The sequence below is a fragment of the Brienomyrus brachyistius genome, chromosome 8 (assembly GCF_023856365.1).
Source record: "Brienomyrus brachyistius isolate T26 chromosome 8, BBRACH_0.4, whole genome shotgun sequence".
Lineage (NCBI taxonomy): Eukaryota > Metazoa > Chordata > Actinopteri > Osteoglossiformes > Mormyridae > Brienomyrus > Brienomyrus brachyistius.
Window position 1 is genome coordinate 2,782,476 of NC_064540.1, and position 21,074 is coordinate 2,803,549.

The 21,074-nt window shown below is 43.2% G+C and overlaps 1 protein-coding gene across 1 annotated transcript; it reads right to left on the reverse strand.

The window, feature by feature from the left end:
• Positions 1–72: 72 nt before the first annotated feature.
• LOC125748187 (elastase-1-like) lies at positions 73–9,054 on the reverse strand. The gene is made up of 8 exons (XM_049024096.1): positions 8,918–9,054; positions 8,557–8,654; positions 7,671–7,771; positions 5,499–5,624; positions 3,224–3,360; positions 2,972–3,114; positions 479–628; positions 73–188 (listed from the first exon to the last, which is right to left on the reverse strand). Exons 1-8 carry the CDS (start codon positions 8,955–8,957, stop codon positions 177–179), a joined length of 807 nt encoding a protein of 268 aa, XP_048880053.1. The 5' UTR covers positions 8,958–9,054; the 3' UTR covers positions 73–176.
• Positions 9,055–21,074: the final 12,020 nt, after the last annotated feature.

A 21,074-nucleotide genomic window follows, 5' to 3' on the forward strand; every position in this document is an offset into this window, starting at 1 on the left:
GAACTGCCCCTGGACGCACGCTGCCTCCCTAACACCACCAGGAAATACATGGAAGACAGCACATACAGCACATTTCATACAGCACATGCAATTTTATTGTTCAGTAATCCATCAATCTAGGCCTGAAGGGAGGGGAATGGCAGTTCAGTTCTTATCTTTGATTTTTTTTCTCTACTTCAGCCCATGATCTGCAGCATAAAAAAAAAGAAATGAGCTGTAAACACATTCTCTGTTTATACAAAAAGACATTAAATGTAATTCTCAGCTTCCGTATTTCAGGATAATTTTCATTTCATGTTGAAAGAAAACGTTTTGCGCTAATTTGGTTATTATAGGACCGCTACTGTTATGGTTATTTCTTCATTTCTCTGGATTACAGTGTCAGAGCACCAGTCCCGGTTTACAGCAGAGGGTCCCCTTGGATCTTCGGACACCAGGACCACAGCAGTGTAGGCCCAAAGGCCTTCTGGGTACTTACGCCCTCCATCCAGCTGATGTAGGCGGAGACGCGGGTGAAGACGGTGGGCTTCTTTGGCGTGTTGCAGCCAGAGGCCGACACGAAGCTGGTCACACCTTGGACGGAGTAGCTGCCGTTCACCAGGCAGTTCAGGGGGCCGCCGGAGTCACCCTGAGAGGCAAGAGGCCGCAGGTTACGGCAGAGCGGGCGAGAGGCTACACTGGCCTCACGGCAGCTATGTGCAGTTAGAGATTTTGGAGGGAAATGCTCCCAGCGGTGCTGTTGCCTTCTGCTAATTTCCAGCACTCGGTTCCTATGGGACGCAGTGTAACAGCCAAGCAGCCTCACACTTCCAGTGGTGTGGCTTTGAGTCCTGGCCCCCGGTGGTGTCTGTGTGGAGCCTCCCTGCTCTAACAGTGTTTACGTGGGTTTCCTTGGGGTATTTGATTTGCTTCCCACAGTTCACAAGCATGCGGTTGGGTGAACTGACATCTCTGAACTTGTCCATATAGTGTGGATGTATGCTTTGCAATGGACTTTCTTCCTGTTGAGGGCATGTGCTGGGCTTCCACAGACAGGACCCATATTGACTATGACCTGCTTCTGTATGAGTGATATGGAAGATGGATGGTTTAATGCACTCCTCATGTTCTCCCAGTGCATGTATTAAACAGCGTTGATGGACAGGTAGTTCATTCACTGCCTGATGAGTTGTTTCCTTCATGTTCCCCGCGTGGTTCTTCTCACTGATTCATAATGGATTGGTCACGTGGTAATTGGCTATTTAAGCATGTCCGTTTGTGTCACAGAGGTTAAGTGATTAGCACTGTCGCCTTATACCCCCCCCCCCCCACTTCTCATTGAGTAGAATATGTATGTTTCCCTCCAGCTGCAATAGAAGTTCTCATATCTGGTAACGTCGGCACCAAGACATTCTGCGTATTCTGCGTATTCTCATAGTGTGTGCATGTGAGCACTGTAAGGTACGCAGTGCAGTGAGCTGGTGTCTGCGTATTGTCATAGTTTGTGCATGTGAGCACTGTAAGGTATACAGTGCAGTGAACTGGTGTCTGCGTATTCTCATAGTGTGTGCATGTGAGCACTGTAAGGTATGCAGTGCAGTGAACTGGTGTCTGCGCATTCTCATAGTGTGTGCATGTGAGCACTGTAAGGTATGCAGTGCAGTGAACTGGTGTCTGCGCATTCTCATAGTGTGTGCATGTGAGCACTGTAAGGTATGCAGTGCAGTGAACTGGTGTCTGCATATTCTCATAGTATGTGTGTGAATGCACTGTAAGGTATGCAGTGCAGTGAACCGGTTTCTGCATATTCCCATAGTGTGTGCATATGAGCACTGAAATGAGCTGGCAGGTTGTCCTCCTGCCTTGGGTCCTCTGTTCCCTGGGTAAGCTCCAGCCTTCCCATCACTCCATACTGGATAAAGTGGTTATGGGAAAATGGATGGATACTTGAGGCTGACAGTGGAGGGACAAACACATTTGCCACAGCTGTCATTTAAATTAATGACAGCAGAAGTAATAAGTAAAGGAGTGAAGTGCATTCCACCCACTGTGGATTTGAAAGCCTTGTGTCTCCCATCGCTACACATGCACTCATAAAGGCCGGCTTTGCAGTACATCGCAGAGAGACTCTGGAGTCTTTCAAAATCCATCCGTCTCTTTTCAATAACCATTCATCCAGCAGGGATCTGTCTGAATGTAATCACATGGGCTCTCTAAGGGCAATTTAAGTCACCAGTTCACCTCAGTTACCTGTCGGTTGAAGGATATGGATGAAAACTGATCTATAACAAAAAACGTGTCCATACAAAGCTGCCGCCCCATTCAAACCAGATCAAACCAGATCTAGAGGCCTCAGTATTGTGTGAAATTAATCTCTGATATGTTCAAGGGCGTAGCTAGGAAATCTGGGCCCCCGGATAAAATGTTACCTTGGGCCCCATGAAGTTCTGGGTGCCTGAATGTGACAGGTTATCTATGCTCCTCCAATGTTTGTTATACACATGTCTGAAGCTCTGTCCATAAGGGCAGTGTATCAAAATGAATTAAACATTATTCAGCAATATATTGCAGGAGCACGGCATGGTGGTGCAGTGGTTAGCACTGGGGGTGGCATGGTGGTGCAGTGGTTAGCACTGTTGCCTCACACCTCTGGGACCCGGGTTCGAGTCTCCGCCTGGGTCACATGTGTGTGGAGTTTGCATGTTCTCCTCATGTCGTCGTGGGGTTTCCTCCGGGTACTCCGGTTTCCCCCCACAGTCCAAAAACATGCTGAGGCTAATTGGAGTCGCTAAATTGCCCATAGGTGTGCATGTGTGAGTGAATGGTGTGTGAGTGTGCCCTGCGATGGGCTGGCCCCCCATCCTGGGTTGTTCCCTGCCTCGTGCCCATTGCTTCCGGGATAGGCTCCGGACCCCCCGCGACCCAATAGGATAAGCGGTTTGGCAAATGGATGGATGGATTGCAGGAGCACCTGCAGCTAGGGTGCCCTCACCTGGCAACCGGACTCATTGCCACCTCCGGCACAGACCATGGTGGTCCTTACGGAGGCTCCCCACCAGTCACTTCTGGAGCAGATGCTGTAGTCCACAATAGGCAGGTAGGCCTGCTTCAAGGTGGGAGAGAGCTGACCTCCAGCTGTGGGGCAAAAGATCGAGGGTCATGCATGGGAACATCATAAATGCCCGATAAATGGCACATGAAATGTCATTAAAGTCCCAATTAATGTTGCTCCAGCCGCACTCACTCTGGGTTCGGCCCCAGCCGGTGATGTAGCAGGGGTTGTTGTTGGGCAGGATCTGCCCTGAGGGCGGCAGCGGGCCCAGCTGCACGTTGACATTGAGGACAGCATCAGTGGAGAGGCGGAGTAAAGCAATATCATACCTGAGGCCAGAAATGCATGACAGACGTTATACTTGTGCCTCAACAGATGGGTCACGGTTTCATTTCAGTTTATTGGCATTTCAGGCCCCAGCAGTTGCTGGGACATGCTGCTAATACAGTTTTCAGGGTAACATTTCATTTGATGGGGCACAAATAATATAGTATTATACTATTTCTTATGCATTAATTAACCACAAACGAAGGCTTAGTTGCATACTGATTTCATGTTAATTCATCATTAATGAATTGTGACATGTTTGTGATCTACTGAAGGAACAAGTAATGAATAACAAGTGAAATACTGATCTCATGTTTGTTTATCATTAATGAATTATGACACATCTTTTTTTATCTTCTTTTATCTGAAGTAACAACTATATTTGTTCACCATTTTTATGCCAGTATTAACTGAATTATTAATAAGTATTTGTGCCCTGTCAAGTAATGTGACTGTTTTCAGGTAACACACCACTCTCATTGCCACAAGGACATCCATCCATCCATCCATCCATCCATCCATCCATCCACACCTAGTTGTCCTATGCACGCTTGCTGGAGTCTGGAGCTTATCCTGGAAGCAATTCCTCGTAGCATGTTTTTGGACTGAGGGGGGAAACTGGAGAACCTGGAGGAAACCCCACAATGACATGGGGAGAGCATGCAGACTCCACACGCATGTAGTGGAAAAGTGGAAACTCAAACCCAAGAGCACTAACCACTGCACCACCACGCCATGCCCCAGAAACAGTTTCTGTACAAAAAAATCACAATAACCAAGACTGTCTACTAGTTAAGTGGTGATCCAGGGCCGTCCCAGGAGGGTGCATGATGAGGTATATCCTGGACAGGACATCCAGGAATCCGTGGGGGAAGAAGTACAGGCATCGCTCACTCACAGCTGAGAGCAAAATTTAAACCCACAGTCTTGAAGCTGTGACACACCAGCTATACTGACTCCGCCACCACAATGCACCCAAGTGCAACCAAAGTTTTTAAAAATAAGCTCAGAATTTCGGCTAACTTTAGCACTCCGCCTGGCGCTCACCACAGCCCTCGTTATCAGATCGGATTGGACCGGCACTAAACAGGGGTGAGATTTCATCACCAATCTGTACCAATTTGGCTCATGCAGAGGACCCCATGTTCTACCGTGCACAGGACTTGATGACGTTTTTTCACAGCTAGATATTGTTAAAATTTATACTCACTTTTTAAATTACTTTTAACATTTTTTATTTGTATTAACTCAAGTATATTTATGCCATACAAATAGACGAGGTTGTAGATAAAACTGCAAATATAGACACTGAAACATCAGCCCCCCTGTGGAGGGAGGATTGAGACCCGAGCTCTATACCAACCGATAAGCAAAGTAAAACGGCCTGTCAATTATGATGCCACACAGACGTTTGTGCCAATAATGAGCCAATGAGAGTAAGAAATCAGTATACAGCTGTTCCATCCGGCCAATTAATGCAAAGTAATTGCATAGCAACAGCGCGAGCTGACAGTCCAGTTAGAGCTACCTGTGAATGCTAGCTACAGCCGCACTAATTGCTTGAGGCCTAGCTTCAGGGGATTGTGCGTTGATGACAAAATCCTGGCACTTAGCTTGCTGGCTAGCATTACCTAACACACACAATGCTGTTCGCACATTGGGCGTAATGTGCAATGCTGAATATTTTATTTCACTTCATTCTGCTCCGTACTCACTCATGACTGGGTACGGTCCGATGACAGACTCATTATTTGCTTCATAAAGCCATTCATATCATTGCTTCACATGAATAGTCCACATTTTAGGTTACATTTTAAGTAAACATGATTCCTTTTTATTTACCTCCTTGGAAATTTTGTTATTATTTTCAATATTTAACAAAAATGAAAGGTGCTTTTTGTACTGAATTTGCAAGGACGGCCATTTCTTAGGCATTTTTTTCCTTGTACAGATATTTCACTTGAATCGCTGCAATTGGAGCACAACGGATTACTAATGCGATCCAATTCACTGAATGGAGTGAAAATCTTGCTGAGCAAAATTAGCTTTATTATAACTGTCAAATTAATTACGATGTTAATGTGGCCTCCACAGCAGCGCATCTCAAATCGCTCCACGAGAGGTCTTACTTCCCACTCACCCGTTAGAGAGTCGGTTTGGGTCCCAGTTAGGGTGCACGTACACGTAGCTCACACTGAGGTACTGCTCCGTGCCCTCGTGAACGTTGATGTTGTGATCGCCAACAACCACTCGCCAAGTCCGCTGCCTGCAAAACAAAATCTCATAAAGATTCCACTTACCAGTGATGCTGTAATATTCAGCTAGTTGCTTGAACGGCACAGTATGGTTTAACACAACCACAGAATTAATTTGCTAACACACCCAGTCACAGTACAGAATGGAGACTTATTAAGCTCTGTTGACATTCTCATCAATACTGCGTCCCCTAAAAATGACTATTTACGTGTGCCGCATCACCGCAAGCATCAGAGTGACAAAGCTTGCCTCAAACAAAGCAAGAAAATAATCATGTGAAGTAATTATGCTAAATAACATCGACTGCCTTACTCCTAGCATACCTCTCTCCCTAGCCAGGAAATTAAAGCTATACGATAGCTGGAGCCGTATCTTTTTAATCCTGTTGATCTCAAAACTGTCACCAGCGCTAATTGCTACAGTCCTGTTTTTTTTTTTTTTTCCTGACCATGCAAATGTTGTAATCAATTCAGAGTATGCGACAGAAGATATATAGAGCATGTGTTCTGAACCGTCATGGAGTGCGCTGACCGCCAACACTCCTAGATTCATTTGGACAGGACAACAGCTTCCTGGTTAGAGAAGACAAAGCTGGCGCTCAGCCTATTATTTTACAATACAAATGCAACAAAGTTTATCGATGCCTCCTGAAAGTGGAAAGCAAGGATATCTGAGGGTGTTCTTTGAAGGCCTCACATGGATGTCTATCCTTCCATGTCGCAGCATCAATAAAGCCTTAAGCGACTGAGGCCAATCGCTTGTGCTTATGCCACAACATCAAGCTGCATTTTAACAGATCAGAGTCTCACAATGTCCCTCAGAAGTAAGATCAAATAATTAGTTTTTAAATTTTTTTCTTGAAATTTTCTATTTTCCAGGCATCCCCCTTGGGGAATACTTTTTCCATTTTCCCCAGTATCAGTTGAAAATCAACACAGATTTAGAACTAATCGAGAATCTCCTCCTTCGATCAATAAAGTTAATCTTAATTGAGATATTTATGTCTGTGTTTATGTATATTTTTCACAAAGCCAGTAAGCAGAGGAAATACAACTTTTGGAGAAAGTCTGAAGTTAAGTTCAAAATGAAGGCCTTGCACGGTAAGGGGCAGGGGTCCCCTGGTAGATTTAGGAGGCCTAGCTCTTCATAGAGGTCCCTGAGTACATCAACAACCCCCTCAGCTGACATTTCACCAGGGGGCTCAGGATATCTAGCTACACCCCCGGTCTCGATCAATCTTCTGTCTTCCTCTTTTTCCAGCGTAGTCATTTGCAAATGTACTTTTGCTGATATCGGTCTACTTGTTGTAAAGTACAGTACTATACAAAAGTCATAGGTAGCCAATGAAAATGATGTTTAAATGATTTTCATTTTGGCGTAAAACTATGATTATTATGTCCGTCGATGTGTGTTAGTTTAGCCATTTCAAAACCTCTACTAAACTCAACCCAGTATTTGCAGCAAGCGTCCAATATGCCCATGTAGTTTTGACTTAATCACTACCCCAGCCTGTTTGGTTAATCAATAATTAATTAAGTGTGCTGATGGGGAAATTTAGCACATACATGGAATGGCTGAAAGGAGAGCTTTGGAAACTGAAGCTGTGTTTATCTAGCTACCCAACAAGATATTAGTAACGTTTTTGGAGAAAATTGGAAATTTTCATCTATTTTTAATACTTTTACTGTTCATTTACATATATTCTAATGTAAAACTGTGTTTTTTTTCCTAAGCAAATATACACTTAATACCCAGACAAATGACCTTAAACATTTCCTTTGACTGCCTTCTTTGACTTTTGCAGTGCTGTATATTTAACACTGTACAGGGCTTTACAGTGCCACCAGTGTTGCCATGCAACTGAATTATTAAATACGATTTACAGGCAGCCTGAAAATTAACCGAGATGCTGCCCATGAATGAAGGACTGTGAAAAATGACATTTGAAATAGAGGGAGCATTGAATGATTCATCGACAAGCCCAAGGACTTCCTATACTCAAAGGTATAGCAGCTGTTAGAGTGAATCTTTACTAGCACACGATCCGGAGCCTCACGTGTCCACGCAGTGAGCTGCTGTCATGACCCATCCTCTCCTGATCAGAGTTCCACCACACGTGTGGTAGAAGTTCCCACTAGACAGGTACTGAAGCGAGATCTGGAAGGAGAAAAGCGGAAAGCTGATTAAGCAAAGATCCGTTAGTCGACAGGTTATTTGCACAGCCGGTGCTTCGCCCGATCGACCGAACGTGTGACTCTCCCGGGGGAGTGATAGCCGATTCTGAGAAAGCAAGTACATTTGCTCTTTACATCTATTTATTTAGCAGACCCTTTTGTCCGAAGCGACATTCGAGCAAAGCAGATCATTCCCCGCAAGCACACAGCAGTCAGGGAGGCAGCTAGCTGTAGGTGCAGCTGGCCTGAGCTTCCAATGAGTGACTAATGAAAAGTGCAAGAACTGGAGCAAGAGCTATATAATGCGCCACAAAAAGACATTGCAGAAACCAACCAGAAGATTTATTCACATGAAAGACATGGGAAAACAGGACCAATGGAGTCAACCCGAATCTAACCACTCATGACATGGAGTTAAGCCTGACTTAAGTCAGCCTGACTTAGTCTTACTGACTTGGGTAATTTTCTGCAACTTGTACTTTCAGTGATTACCTACCATTAGTTTTTATTATTATTATTATTATTATTATTATTATTATTATTATTATTATTATAGTTGTATTTGTGTTACATTTGTCACTGTGATTTGTAAAAGTTTTGCATGTCATTTTACAGGATATTAGTCAGTATCACCTCCACTGCAGGTCTCATCGAATGAAGAACTGAGTCCTAATGCTGGCATGTGGAAAGTGGGAAAGAAAGCAAACAATCATTGTGTGGCTGAGCGATTGACTTGTCGCGCATTCGTACACTGGGAATAGGGCGTACCTGCCAGGGCCAGGTGTGGGGGGGCGCAACCTCTCCCCCAACAACCCTCCCTTCTACATCCTCGATGTACCGCGGTTGGGGCTTGATCTCGGCAAGCACTCGAGAAACACAAGAACAGAAAATGAAAACGTAGGCGGTTGCAGAGGTTATCAGATCGTAACAGTTTGCAGCATTTCATGGTGAAGGTTCCATTCAAAGCTCAATGCGGCTCTGAATGCTCACGAGGATAAGTAATGCACGACCTCTGGAAAAGGACTCCACAGCATCATGACGCTAATGCACAGGCCTTTCCTGTAGGGAAAATGTAGCTCACGCTCTACAGATACCCAGGCTTCGGAGGAGGCGGTGGGTCGGTCCTTACCCAGAGCGGCCAGACCGCTCAGCAGTAGGATCCTCAGCATATCTGCAGGTCTTCAGGAGTCTCTATACCAAGACAAGTGGCTCTAGAAGCCTTATATTCGGTTTCTAGGCACCAACAGGTGATGCTGCCAGTGCAGCAGATGTGTATGTTCCCACTGGTAATGATCAAGGGCAGGGATCAAGGCCGGCTTGTTCCCAACCTGTGAGAGTCGAGTAGCTCAAAATCTTGCTTCTTACACCTGTGGTTCCACTTCTTATCTTCCTATTGCTTTTACAGCGGGGGTGAAGCACTCTTTTCCACAGAGAGCCCCCATGTCTGCAGGATTTTGCTTTAGCTTTCTGTTAGCAACTGCTCTGCACCTAGAACACCAGCCTGACTTAGATCATAGCCAAGTAACAGCTCCAGTAATGTATATCTCACCGAAAGCCAACACACCCCTTGACAAACGAGTATTGCTACTGCTCAGTCAGAACAACATATTTTGATCTCTGCGAGTGCTCTGGAGTGTGTGTCATGCTTACTCATTATTTGAACCAAATTATCTGCCAGTCGAACAAATATAAATATACTGCAAGTATGTGTGTCTTGAGTGTGACAGGTGATATTAATGACTGAGATATAACGTGCTTGGCGATTAAATAAGCAAAGGTACTTTTAAGGGAAGATAGATCATAGTAATGCATGTTAATAATGTATGCGATGCTGCTGTTTGTACATTAACTGCCGGAGCCGAGAAAATGCATTCACGTTTGCGTTTGCCAAGCTATTCTGTTTCGGCTTTTGCATTTCATTGCGCTTGCATGATGTTATGTAAATGATAGAAGTGTGATGACTGGCTGGTTATGTACACAGAATTTCTTTCATTATGACTCAGTGTATATGGAGTAATGTGTGGCTCCATACATTAGGGATTCCTACCCGTGTGCCAAAGGTCACTGGTTTGAAGCCCATTGTCAGCAGAGAAACCATATCAGCGTTGGAAACTTGAACAAGGTCCTTAACCCCCATTTGCATGTAAATTATTGGGACAATTTTGCATATTTTCCCCAAAGCAAACTGAGAAACTGACCGATCCATTAATAAGTATGACCAAATTAATGACCAAGATAGATCATTACATACACCCAGCGTCACATACCTTCACAACAAATTTACTTTTCTAGACTATTCTTTCCTGATACCACTGCTATTTTTCTTGTCTTCCACTCAAGGTCGCACACATACTGGGGATCTTGCTCAATAACTCCTGAAATCCTGAAAACTAATCACATTTTCAGCCTCACTGCAAAAAAACAAGTTTTGTTTACAGCTTTCATTCTATCCGTTGACGGAGTGCCTGGAGCATATCCCAGGAAGTACAGGTCATATGGTGGAGCTACATGCTGGATGGGATACCGATTCATGATTGAAGGCACACACACAGGTTTGTAATTATGTCTTTGTGGGGACTGTACATTCATTTCTATGGGGAAACTCAAATCCCAACATGACGACCTTAACCCCGACCCAGCCCTGACCTTAACCCCGACCCAGCCCTGACCTTAACCCCGACCCAGCCCTGACCTTAACCCCGACCCAGCCCTGACCTTAACCCCGACCCAGCCCTGACCTTAACCCCGACCCAGCCCTGACCTTAACCCCGACCCAGCCCTGACCTTAACCCCGACCCAGCCCTAACCTTAACCCCGACCCAGCCCTGACCTTAACCCCGACCCAGCCCTGACCTTAACCCCGACCCAGCCCTGACCTTAACCCCGACCCAGCCCTGACCTTAACCCCGACCCAGCCCTAACCTTAACCCCGACCCAGCCCTAACCTTAACCCCGACCCAGCCCTGACCTTAACCCCGACCCAGCCCTGACCTTAACCCCGACCCAGCCCTAACCTTAACCCCGACCCAGCCCTGACCTTAACCCCGACCCAGCCCTGACCTTAACCATAAGTAACCAAACAAAACATGAGACTTTTGGCATTTTACTTTTTTGATTGCATTCACAAATCTTTGTGGGGACCTGAAAAATGGTCCCCACATCATCAAAATATCAGGTCTTTATGATATTGTCAAGGACATTTGGTCCCCACAATGTAATAATATAAACATAATCCCCCCCATACACACACACACATTAGGTTTCTATTTCTGGCTTTGTGGGGACTCACCATTCATTTCAATGGGCGTAACCCTAATCCCAGCTATGACAACCATAACCCTAACACCTACATAGTCAGAACCTTAAGGACAAGAAACCAAACAAAATACAAGATTTTTTATTTAGTTTTTTGATTGCATTCACATATCTTTATAAAATTGAGTTTCTCCTTGTGCGGACTAAAATAAATGTCCCCACAAGGTCAAAATAACTGGTTTTACCACATTGTCTGGACATTTGGTCCCTACAATGTAATGTATACATAACCTATACACAAACTCACATACACACAGTCAGTCATACACTACAACCAGTTTAGAGATACGACTTCTACCCTCTGACTCACTGTAAATGTATCTGCTCAAGGTTAGACGTACCTGAAATTTTCTTGCGCATAAAACACTCCGCAAATGCACTTCCACCAGGTTTAATCTACTTTAAGTAATTAGGACAACTACGAACTCTAACACAGTTTGTAAAACATCTAAATATTTCTTGAAACCTCATGTGCTTTGTAAAGCTTAGCCTTTGGTGCTCCCTGAGAAGTCAACACTCACCAAATTCAGATCTACACTGGGATGTGATAGGATCTAGTTAGCCTGGATAAATATTGTACTTCCATTTTTCACAACGAAGCCGGAACAAACAAAAAAAAATTAATTACTTATGTAACACAGAGCAATATTAATTCTACGATGACATTAGTATTCACTATGCTACAGTAACATAGTTAACGATATTCATTACACTGGATAGCTGTGCATTGCTTAGCAGTGCTGGAGTATCAAGTGCTTCAGCTTAATTTGAATGTGGATGCTTAGCTATGAGGCTAAAGAGGTGATTCTTTCCTCTGTGACAAGAGAGGGTAGGTCAACATCATGACTGACGTTGGGACCCGGCTCCATAAACAGGAGGAAATAAATGGGCTGTGGGCAGAATTCTCCAGAATTTGCACTCGCTAGGTGTTGCCTGATGCTTTAGCTAATTATGTTCTGAAGCCTTTATGGTCTTCAATTACGTCTTTATTCGTTGGCCAGACCCAGCTACTTTGATGAAATCTCTGATTGTGTCCAGGAGATGTTTGATGGCATTCGGGGTGGGGGTAACACAGTGTCTCTGGGAGGGCAGGGATTTGGACAGGGGGCCTGTCTTTCTGTATGAGCTGGATGTGTCGGATAGTCTACTCAAGTCCCCAACAAGCGACAGGTAAGGAAGCAAGACGAACACTTCCCCTATTAACCAGAAGTCACTGGGTAAGTGCACTGGTTGTCCCATATAACACCATGTCAGCAGTGGTATATAAGGACAGCGTTCATTCTGGTGTAGCACGTGGAAGATGGTGTCACCAAGATTGTGGAATTTTGTTGCTTGTCATTCTAGCAATAAATAACAATACACGTTCAGTTATGCGTAAAGAGACATTTTGAAGTGCCACACGCTGTGCTACTAGCATGATAAGAATCAAACATTTATGCCTTAAACAACAGATTAAATCAAGTTAAACTGTTGGTGATAAACTGAAACTAAAACGACGAGAACTTAATGGTCTATTTGAAAGCGTAAGGCTTAATATTCTCAAATGTGATACTTTAGAGCTGGTCTCTGACTCCATTAGCACCTATCAGAAGGGACACACATACTCACTCTTTGACATTGACTCATATTGGGTAGGATTAATTTCCATAGTCCGAGTCTATTTATAAAAAGTGCATTATATTAGAAAAAAAAATAAAATAAAATCTTTCAGCAAGTATTTGCTCTTCTGATAGTGAGCACAATGGAGATGTGGACAATAAGGAGTAACAGGCTTTTATAATGGTGCTAATTAAAGAGAAAGTCATTACAAGTATCAGCATTTTGGGGGATTATAACCTTATCGCTGCAATAAGAGACACACATCCTTTCCCGACTCGCAATTAAGCCGCTGTGACCATGTGACACAGCGGAGGCCGTGGGAGCCATGGCCTGCTGCAATCTGCAATCGGCCTCTCTTCCCTTTCCAGGGGGAACGAATCTAACAAAGATCACGGAGAATCGCTCTGTTGTTGAATGGGATGTTTTAATTAAAGATGTTTGCCTTCGATATTGCGGCCTTCTTTAACGGGAAAGATCTGGTTCCCACAAACGTGCCTAACATGGGATAGGAAATTGGCATCGTGAATGAATTAACTCTTTTGATTGGATGTAAAGCTTCAGCAGCTGTGAGGTGTCAGTCAATGAGGTGGCCAAAAAAAAATACTGTGTAAGAAAATGGTAATAGATCAGACATTGATGTTAAAAAATGATATGAGTGATTTTTCCAGAAGTCCTGGAAATTTTATCCATAACAATTCATGTAAAGATTATGTTAAATACATGAAGCAGAACAGAATACTGAAGAGATGAAAGCCGTAAAAACTGAATGGGTGCAGTGTGGTTAGTTGAGAGGACATTACCTAGATTGTCACCTGCAATGTCGCTGGCTGTCATTTTGTCCCTGCATTAGTCACAGGCACAAAGGCATGACTCACAGTTCTACATCTGCACCCATCAGAATCAAAATCAGAACGATTCTTATTGGCCAAGTATGTCAAACATACAAGAAGTCTGTCTTAATTGATGCACCCTGGTATAACATACTGTATATCATGCAATATAATACAAAATAATTTACAAACATGTATGCATGAAATTGTACGCACACATTTTACATTAAACTGCCTGCTGACAGTGAGAAACAACATGGGATGTAATGGTTTACATTTAACCAAAAAAAGGAAAACGTTTGAATTTTTCCAAAGAAATTATTTTATTGGCAAGCTGCTTACACCAGGTAGACTAACATGCAGTATTAGTCACCATAAACTTTTAAACCAGTGGAAAAGCAATAGTTTTGGGAATGTTTTCGGAGAAAAATGTGTTAATCCTTCATTGGTTATGAATGAAACTGCAATGTCACCCCTTTGCAACTATTAAGGTCTGAAACCAGTTATGAAAAATGTAAACTTATAGCTAAAGATTTTTCCCAAAACTTATAATTTGTACCTATTTCTATGCTCACATGACTGAAATCGGTACATACACAATTTACGTAATTTTACAATCTCTTTTTCAAGCATAGACCACCGTCTATGAACGGTATACGAGGTAAGTACGGTTTTGAGTGTGACTCACGCTTAATATATGAAGAATATAAGAATATAAGAATATGAAGAATGATGGACTTTATAGCACGACGGAAGGAATTAGGCTTCTCGAAAAATACTGGGTAGGATTGCTATGTGTTGTCAATCATCGCCCAAATTGACCCAATGGTTGCCCAACGGAACAGCTAACAGGAAATGGGTAGAAACAGTTGGCGACTGACAGTGCAGAGTGATCACATCGTGGATTCTGAAGCTTTACCCCCCCGATCACTTCTCCTGCTGTGTTTCAGATATCTCATCTATTATTTACCGTGGGCCCAATTCAGTCCTGAGGAGGAAAACACAGGCTACTCACTGAGCTTATACCTTTTGCTATAAACATGTACATTTCACATAGAAAATTTGATTTGATTTTCACTGCCAGTTTTGTTGATGGTCACATTACACTTTGCTTAATTTTCCTTCATATTTTTAATCAAGGCTTGCAAGGTCCCACATATCTGGCGTGACACCCCCCCCCCCCCCCCCCCTCTCACACTCATACAGGAAATCTTACAGTAAATCTGTATTACTTCATTATAAACCTCGAATTAACTGCATCAAAAGTATCGGAGTAGTTTGCAAACCCGACAGAGTTCTAACAAGATAATAACACCGTTACATACATGTAAATGCGTGTGCAGACTCGTCTGGAATTCAAATTATCGTGCCAGCTAGCTGACCACATTGGCAGCCCTGGTTTAATACTTTCATAACAAGCCTCACTGTCAGATGATAATCAGCAGTAATTATATCCTGCTTGATTCAAGGTTTCTGATTATAGTCTGTTAGCACAATGGCTAAATTAAACCAATGCATGAACTTGCCAGTAAAACACAGGGAACGTATTTAATAATATGTTATGGTGCTTCCATATTGCAAACTTGTGATCAAGAATATTGCATAATGTGCTTGTTAAGTGTCAGAAACACCCATCACATAATTAAGGGCCTTTTCCATGAACACCTTGCTAATTTAGGGCAAGTGTCGGTCCCTCATTGGCATTCCATTCATGGTATGCCTCGTGCCCTGTGCATTCTGGGATAGGCCTCTAGTATGACCATGCAAAAAGGAGTTAGGCCACGTAAATGGCTCCTCGAAGCCTAAGAAACCAGCAAACCTTTGCGAACGCGCGGTTGTTTTTGTCCACAGCAAACGAGCACCAGACTTGTGTCTGGCCACACAGCGCGTCTTGCAGCCCAACAACCCTAAGCAGGGCAGACCTTGCAGCAATATCTCAGCTTTTGTTGCATGAGAAGATGAGGACGGGGCTGAAACCAAAGCCTCCCACTGCAGCACTGAGCGTATGCGGCAGGAGTCGGCTGGAGTACAGCCTGTCGTCGAGCCTCCCAGAGACGGGAAATGGCTGGTCCTGAGGGTAAAGCCACAGCCTTGCAGCTTAATAATTGCTGATTCAAGACCCACGAGGAAATTCTACTGCAAGTGGAACTTAGTACGATACTTAACTTTGGTGTTAAAAGCTTCTGCTTTAGAAAGTTCCTTTCATTCAGTGTTGGCTCCAAAGCAGTGCACCAGCTGTTCCCCGAAAAAATGATCATCCAACGATGCTAAAAAATTAGGCTATTAGCCCTGTGCCCCCATGGTCAATGACTTTTACCATCACCCCACCCCCCCAACTAAAAAAATCGTGGGCCTGGCCGTCAGATCGTCTCTGGTGTCGACATTGCTTTCATTTAACGTATAAACCCTATACAAAATTATAGGGCTAATAATTGCTGAAGGGATGCAGAAACTCCTTATGCTTGCAAAATGATCTGAAGTCTCGTTTTATTTAGCGTGCAAAGTGACGCTGCTTGCAAATAACGTAACCTAACAATTTTTTATGTTCTGCTGGATTTCATTTCTCTGTCCCCAGCCCGACTGAGATTACTCGCAGCCTTCGTCGCAATTATCTGACTGAAGGCTCTCGTTGCAGTCATTTCCTTGCATCACCAGCTCCGAAAACGGAATGCCTCTTCCCATCCACACTTTGAAGAGTGACTCATCAACCTGCTATGTCATTCTACGGTGTTTGACCATTATGACACATTAGCGGATTTCCAGTCAGCCGAGGCGCTTGTGTTGATGTTCTCGCTTGTTCGACACCGGTGACAATACAGGATCTGAACCCCGCGCCTGTTTGCAACCTTTAATTGCAATTAAACCGAGGTGTAAACAATCGATCCCCCCCCCCCCCATCTTTCTCCTCTCACACATACGACAGAACGGCGGCGAGTTGGGTTGAGGTGGTGGAGGCGTGGGATTTGGGGTCGGAGGAGAGAGTGAAAATAGAGGACAAGGGAAAGCTGATCAAGTCCCGGATTGATCCTTCAGAAAGTGTGTCCCATTGATCTCTGCTCCCCCTGGTCTGTCTGCTCTGCCTCATTTGTGTGATTCTCCTGATGGAGGAGGAGGAGAAGAGCACAGGGCACTTCTGCTCAGATTCCCCGGTGTCATTTTACCGTGGTGCTGCCGCTTACGTGGAGAGCCTGATGGCATTTGGGATGCATTACGTAATCGTTAGCTACCCTCAACTTTTAACACGCTTCTTCTTTGTATCTCATTAGCAGTGACAACTATAGCTGATCAGCTGGCAGTGACTTTGAAATGCAATTATATATAATATATACTGACGAACATATTTGCTACTCCTGTGTGTGAGATAATAGCAGCCTCTAGGTCACTGCGTCTAAGAGAGATATCTGATGGCGCTGCACTGCATTCGCTATTGAGCTGTAAAATTATCCTCCAGAAGGAACATTGTTAACAACAATTGTGTTTTTTAAACTAGGCCTACATTTTTTATTCATTTTTTTTTTTGCAGTATATAAACTTTAAAAGGGGGCCTTCTTCAGCATGTACTGCTTAAAGCCAATATTTGGATGCATCTTCCATGTTAACCATCACCATAAAATGCAGTGTTTTCAGTCATCATTGGGCTCTTTTACAGCTTTTACAGATTATTTTTAGGCGGACATACAAGCCCTGAACAGGAAATCTGGGCCGGTAGATTCAGATCAATACATTTCTTTCAATTTACAGTCACAGAACTAAATCAGATAACATGGCCCTCAAACGGAATACACTGGTTAACCATATTGCACTCATGCTCATGATTCTGTTTGAAAGACACAAATTAATTGGTGAATTCAAGTCAGTATTACTATTCAAAAACGCTGTATTTTTGTACTTGTAGACAAGGCACGCAGACTTTTCACAATGCTATCCCTTTAGTGGAAACAAATTTCAAAATGGTGTGTGTTAGTTGGCTACTGTATTGCAGTCACAAGGCAGACATACCCTCAATAAGCGTAACGCTGGGCACATTGTTGGCTGATCGCCAGCTTGTCATACATGCCAGAGGTGTGTATTATAAAATATCACTTTCTAGCACATGGAGTGTCAGACCTACCAGGGAGTCTCTCCAGGACCAGTTCACACTGGAACCGAGACTTGATGTAAGGCATCGGTTATTAAGCTCATTTATGCATTTATCAGTAACAACAGCATTACTCTCGTCCAATTACATAATATCATTTTTATTATACAATAATCTAATCATGCAAAAGAATAGCTGAAATTGGAGATTTCCAAGCGTGATATTATGTTTTGCTAATGCTTAATTTGCCAGCATTTCAGCATCTAATTTCAGCATCTAAAGACTGAAGTTGCTTAAGGAAGAGAAGCATCCTTCAGCTCCCTAGTCCTGATTCGAACCCGGGCGAGAATCTGCAGAAGGACAATCACACGTGATTCGTCTTGTCAAAACAGCTTCTCCTAATCTGCGCTCTGGAGGGGGCGAGGGTGATCGCCGCATCCTGTGTGGAGAGAAGGCCACTGCTAATAGCCCTCCCTGGGACACCTCGCCTCCGCCTGCAGCTGAAGCGAACGGGCCCCCGAAAGCGTGACACTGATGCTTAGGACATAGTTCTCTGGGATACTGATAGGAGCCCAGTTGGCTGCTGGTTACAGCTAAAAACATGTTCCACTGCTGCTCATAGCTCAGGAGCAATTTACACAGGAGGTAGAGCTTCACCACAATTCACAATCTGTTTTGGGCCATGCTGACCTTCCTCTGATATCACCCAGATTTTCTTCAACAAAAGTTATTTCCCAAGGAAATAGTTTGCAGTTATCAATAACAAAAGGCTTTTAATAGTTATCTCACTGTCTTTGCACATCATGAGGACTGCAGTGATAAGCTTGCAAAGATCATCTATATAATTTCCATCCATCCATCTATCCATCCATCCATCCATCTTCTAACTATTTATTTTAATGGGGTAATCCTGGAGCCTGTCTAGGATGGAGCTCACCCTGGATGTGAAGACGGTTCATCACAGGGCGCTATTGATATACCAGAAATGTCTTGTTTGCATTCAAATGTGCACAGCTGATAACCTAATAATATGTGTATGAGATGAAAAAAACACTGTAGAATCAACTGTCTGATTTGAATTCCCAGGGCAAACTGATTAAAATGAGAAATGCTGTTTTTATTCATATTGAACATCTCAATTGGAATATTTTCAGTTTTAATTGGTATTTCTTATCTTATTCCATTGTGAAAAATATTCATGTTCTAAACAATCTACAAATGGCATTAACAAATCGCGGGCACATTTACAGCCATTTAGGTCTAAAAGAGCAAATAAGCATTTATAGGTAACAGGCATTTTATAGCGATGTCGGTCGTCTGATATGTGATGGGGTTTGAATGGTCTATATGTCCCAAGCTAGATTCGAAAGCAATACAGTTTAGCTTAACGGGTAATTAAGCTAATTTTCAATTTAAAAAGTAGGAGAAAAATGTCCTTGAGCCAAAGCTTAAAATAATTTCCTGTCATATGATTTTATATGAAGTCACACATTTTCCATTCTTGTAAACAGGAACTTGTAGCCCTGCCACCTCAGACTCCTACAACCTACTGAATATTTTAAATAGTTGAAGTTTTTAATTTGCTTTATAATCTATCTGTATTGCCCTTACTCTGGTATGGACACATATTTGTTTCTGTTATTTAAAATGACTCTTGCATAAATAAGGCATATTTGTGCATAAACATATTTGTCATATAATCGAGATAAACTTCAGCAAGATTACTTTGAATTCAGCTTTAAGGATTTGGCTTTTTAGAGAGGAGGATTCGAGAAAGCATTAATTAAAAGTTAAGTTGTAAAAAATCATATTACTGCTTGGGCAGCCCAAATTCCAGATAACTGTTAGCATTTGTTTAGTGTTTGTTTAGCGTTTGTTTAGCATTTTGTTTAGCGTTTGTTTTCCTTATGTGAGAAGTGTAAACAGGGCCAGAGGTGAAAAGTTTAAACCCACAGTACATATTTTTAAGATGTACCCTCAGGGAAGACCAATAGATACCAAGATCTACAGCAGTGTGTGTAGATAGATAGATTAGATAGATAGATAGATAGATAGATAGATAGATAGATAGATAGATAGATAGATAGATAGATAGATAGATAGATAGATAGATAACATGAACCTGATCATCGCCCCCCCAAAAAAATACTTATGCCCAAACAGTACAATGATATCTATAGTTATCTGTCTTAATGACCTTTTGCAGTGGATGATGTAATTACGATGGAAACACCCCTATTGCTCTTTTTAGAGTGTCAAAACACACACACCCTAATGAAGCGTTTCTGTTCACTCTAACGAGTGATTAAAGCGAGGGGGGGGGGGGGGGTGCTTGGATGGAGCGTGGCCGCTCCAGCTACCCACTTGTCCATTTGCTTTTGAAAAAGATATATAGAACGTTTTTGTTATAAAAAGAGCAAATAATATGTACAGGTAATTTTTCATAATTGATCATCAATACATTTTAATGATGCTCCAAAGGTTACTCAGGCACCCCCCCCCCCCCCACCAATTCCACAGTCCAGGGTCGCGAGTCTAAGCTGATCGGCAATTCATGGTTACATCACCTTCAATCCTCCACTCAGATGTGCTCTTCACTGAGGCAAGGACATGGTTCTCTGGCTGCTGGTTTCCACGGGAACACAGTTTCTACCCCAGCAATTATTATTCATATTTACTCTGATTTATTTCCATAGTACTATAAAGGCCAGGAGGATGTTTACATTGGCCCCGAATGACGGTGTATCAGTCAGCCAGGCCAAAGCGGCAGAAACACGTCGGGCCTCAATATTGACCGCTATCTAAATTCAGATCGATCTTTACGGGATGAAGGCCAGCTGGACAGCGGGTCAGGTTAGCATGTGGGAGGAAAACCGTCATGTAAAGATACAGGTAGCATCAGGGCTCGGAGCCCAACTTGTGGCAGCTGCTGCACATAGCCTGGTTGGGGATCGGCTTACAGGGTCTACGTTACTGTTGGCAATGGGCTCCTAACCTCAGCACCACAGTGCTACGATGTGGTCAGTGGTTAAAAACACAGTGCGGTCTGTGATATATGGAAAGGTAGCAGAAGTGCTCATCGTTACGGAGATGAGGCGGGGAGTGAAGATAATGTGTGGCAAACCTCAGCCCTGGCGTGTGTGACTTGCAAGTTAATAGGAAGCAAAAATAACAAGTCAGGGAAAGAAGGGAAGAGAAACAAACAGTTCGAAATGAGAACGGAAGGTGCAAGAAGCGCAGCGTGGCTTGGATTTTAGTTTAAACAGATTGTTGGCTGTGATAACGAGGCAATAAGCTAACATCTAACAACACATTTGAAAAACAAACAACGATGTAGTCATTCATTCATCCATCCATCCATCCATCCTCCATCCATGTATTTAACCATGCATCTCTCCATCCATTCATTCACCCATCCATCCATGGTTGGAGTCACAAGGGAGGCATAAAGTATAAGACTGAGG

Coding starts and splice junctions, on each gene's coding strand:
- LOC125748187 (XM_049024096.1), bottom strand. CDS start 8,957: ATGCTGAGGATCCTACTGCTGAGCGGTCTGGCCGCTCTGG. Junction 8,655..8,917: donor GAGCGGTCTGGCCGCTCTGG/GTAAGGACCGAC, acceptor GTGTTTCTCGAG/TGCTTGCCGAGATCAAGCCC. Junction 3,361..5,498: donor CCAAACCGACTCTCTAACGG/GTGAGTGGGAAG, acceptor TTCTGGCCTCAG/GTATGATATTGCTTTACTCC.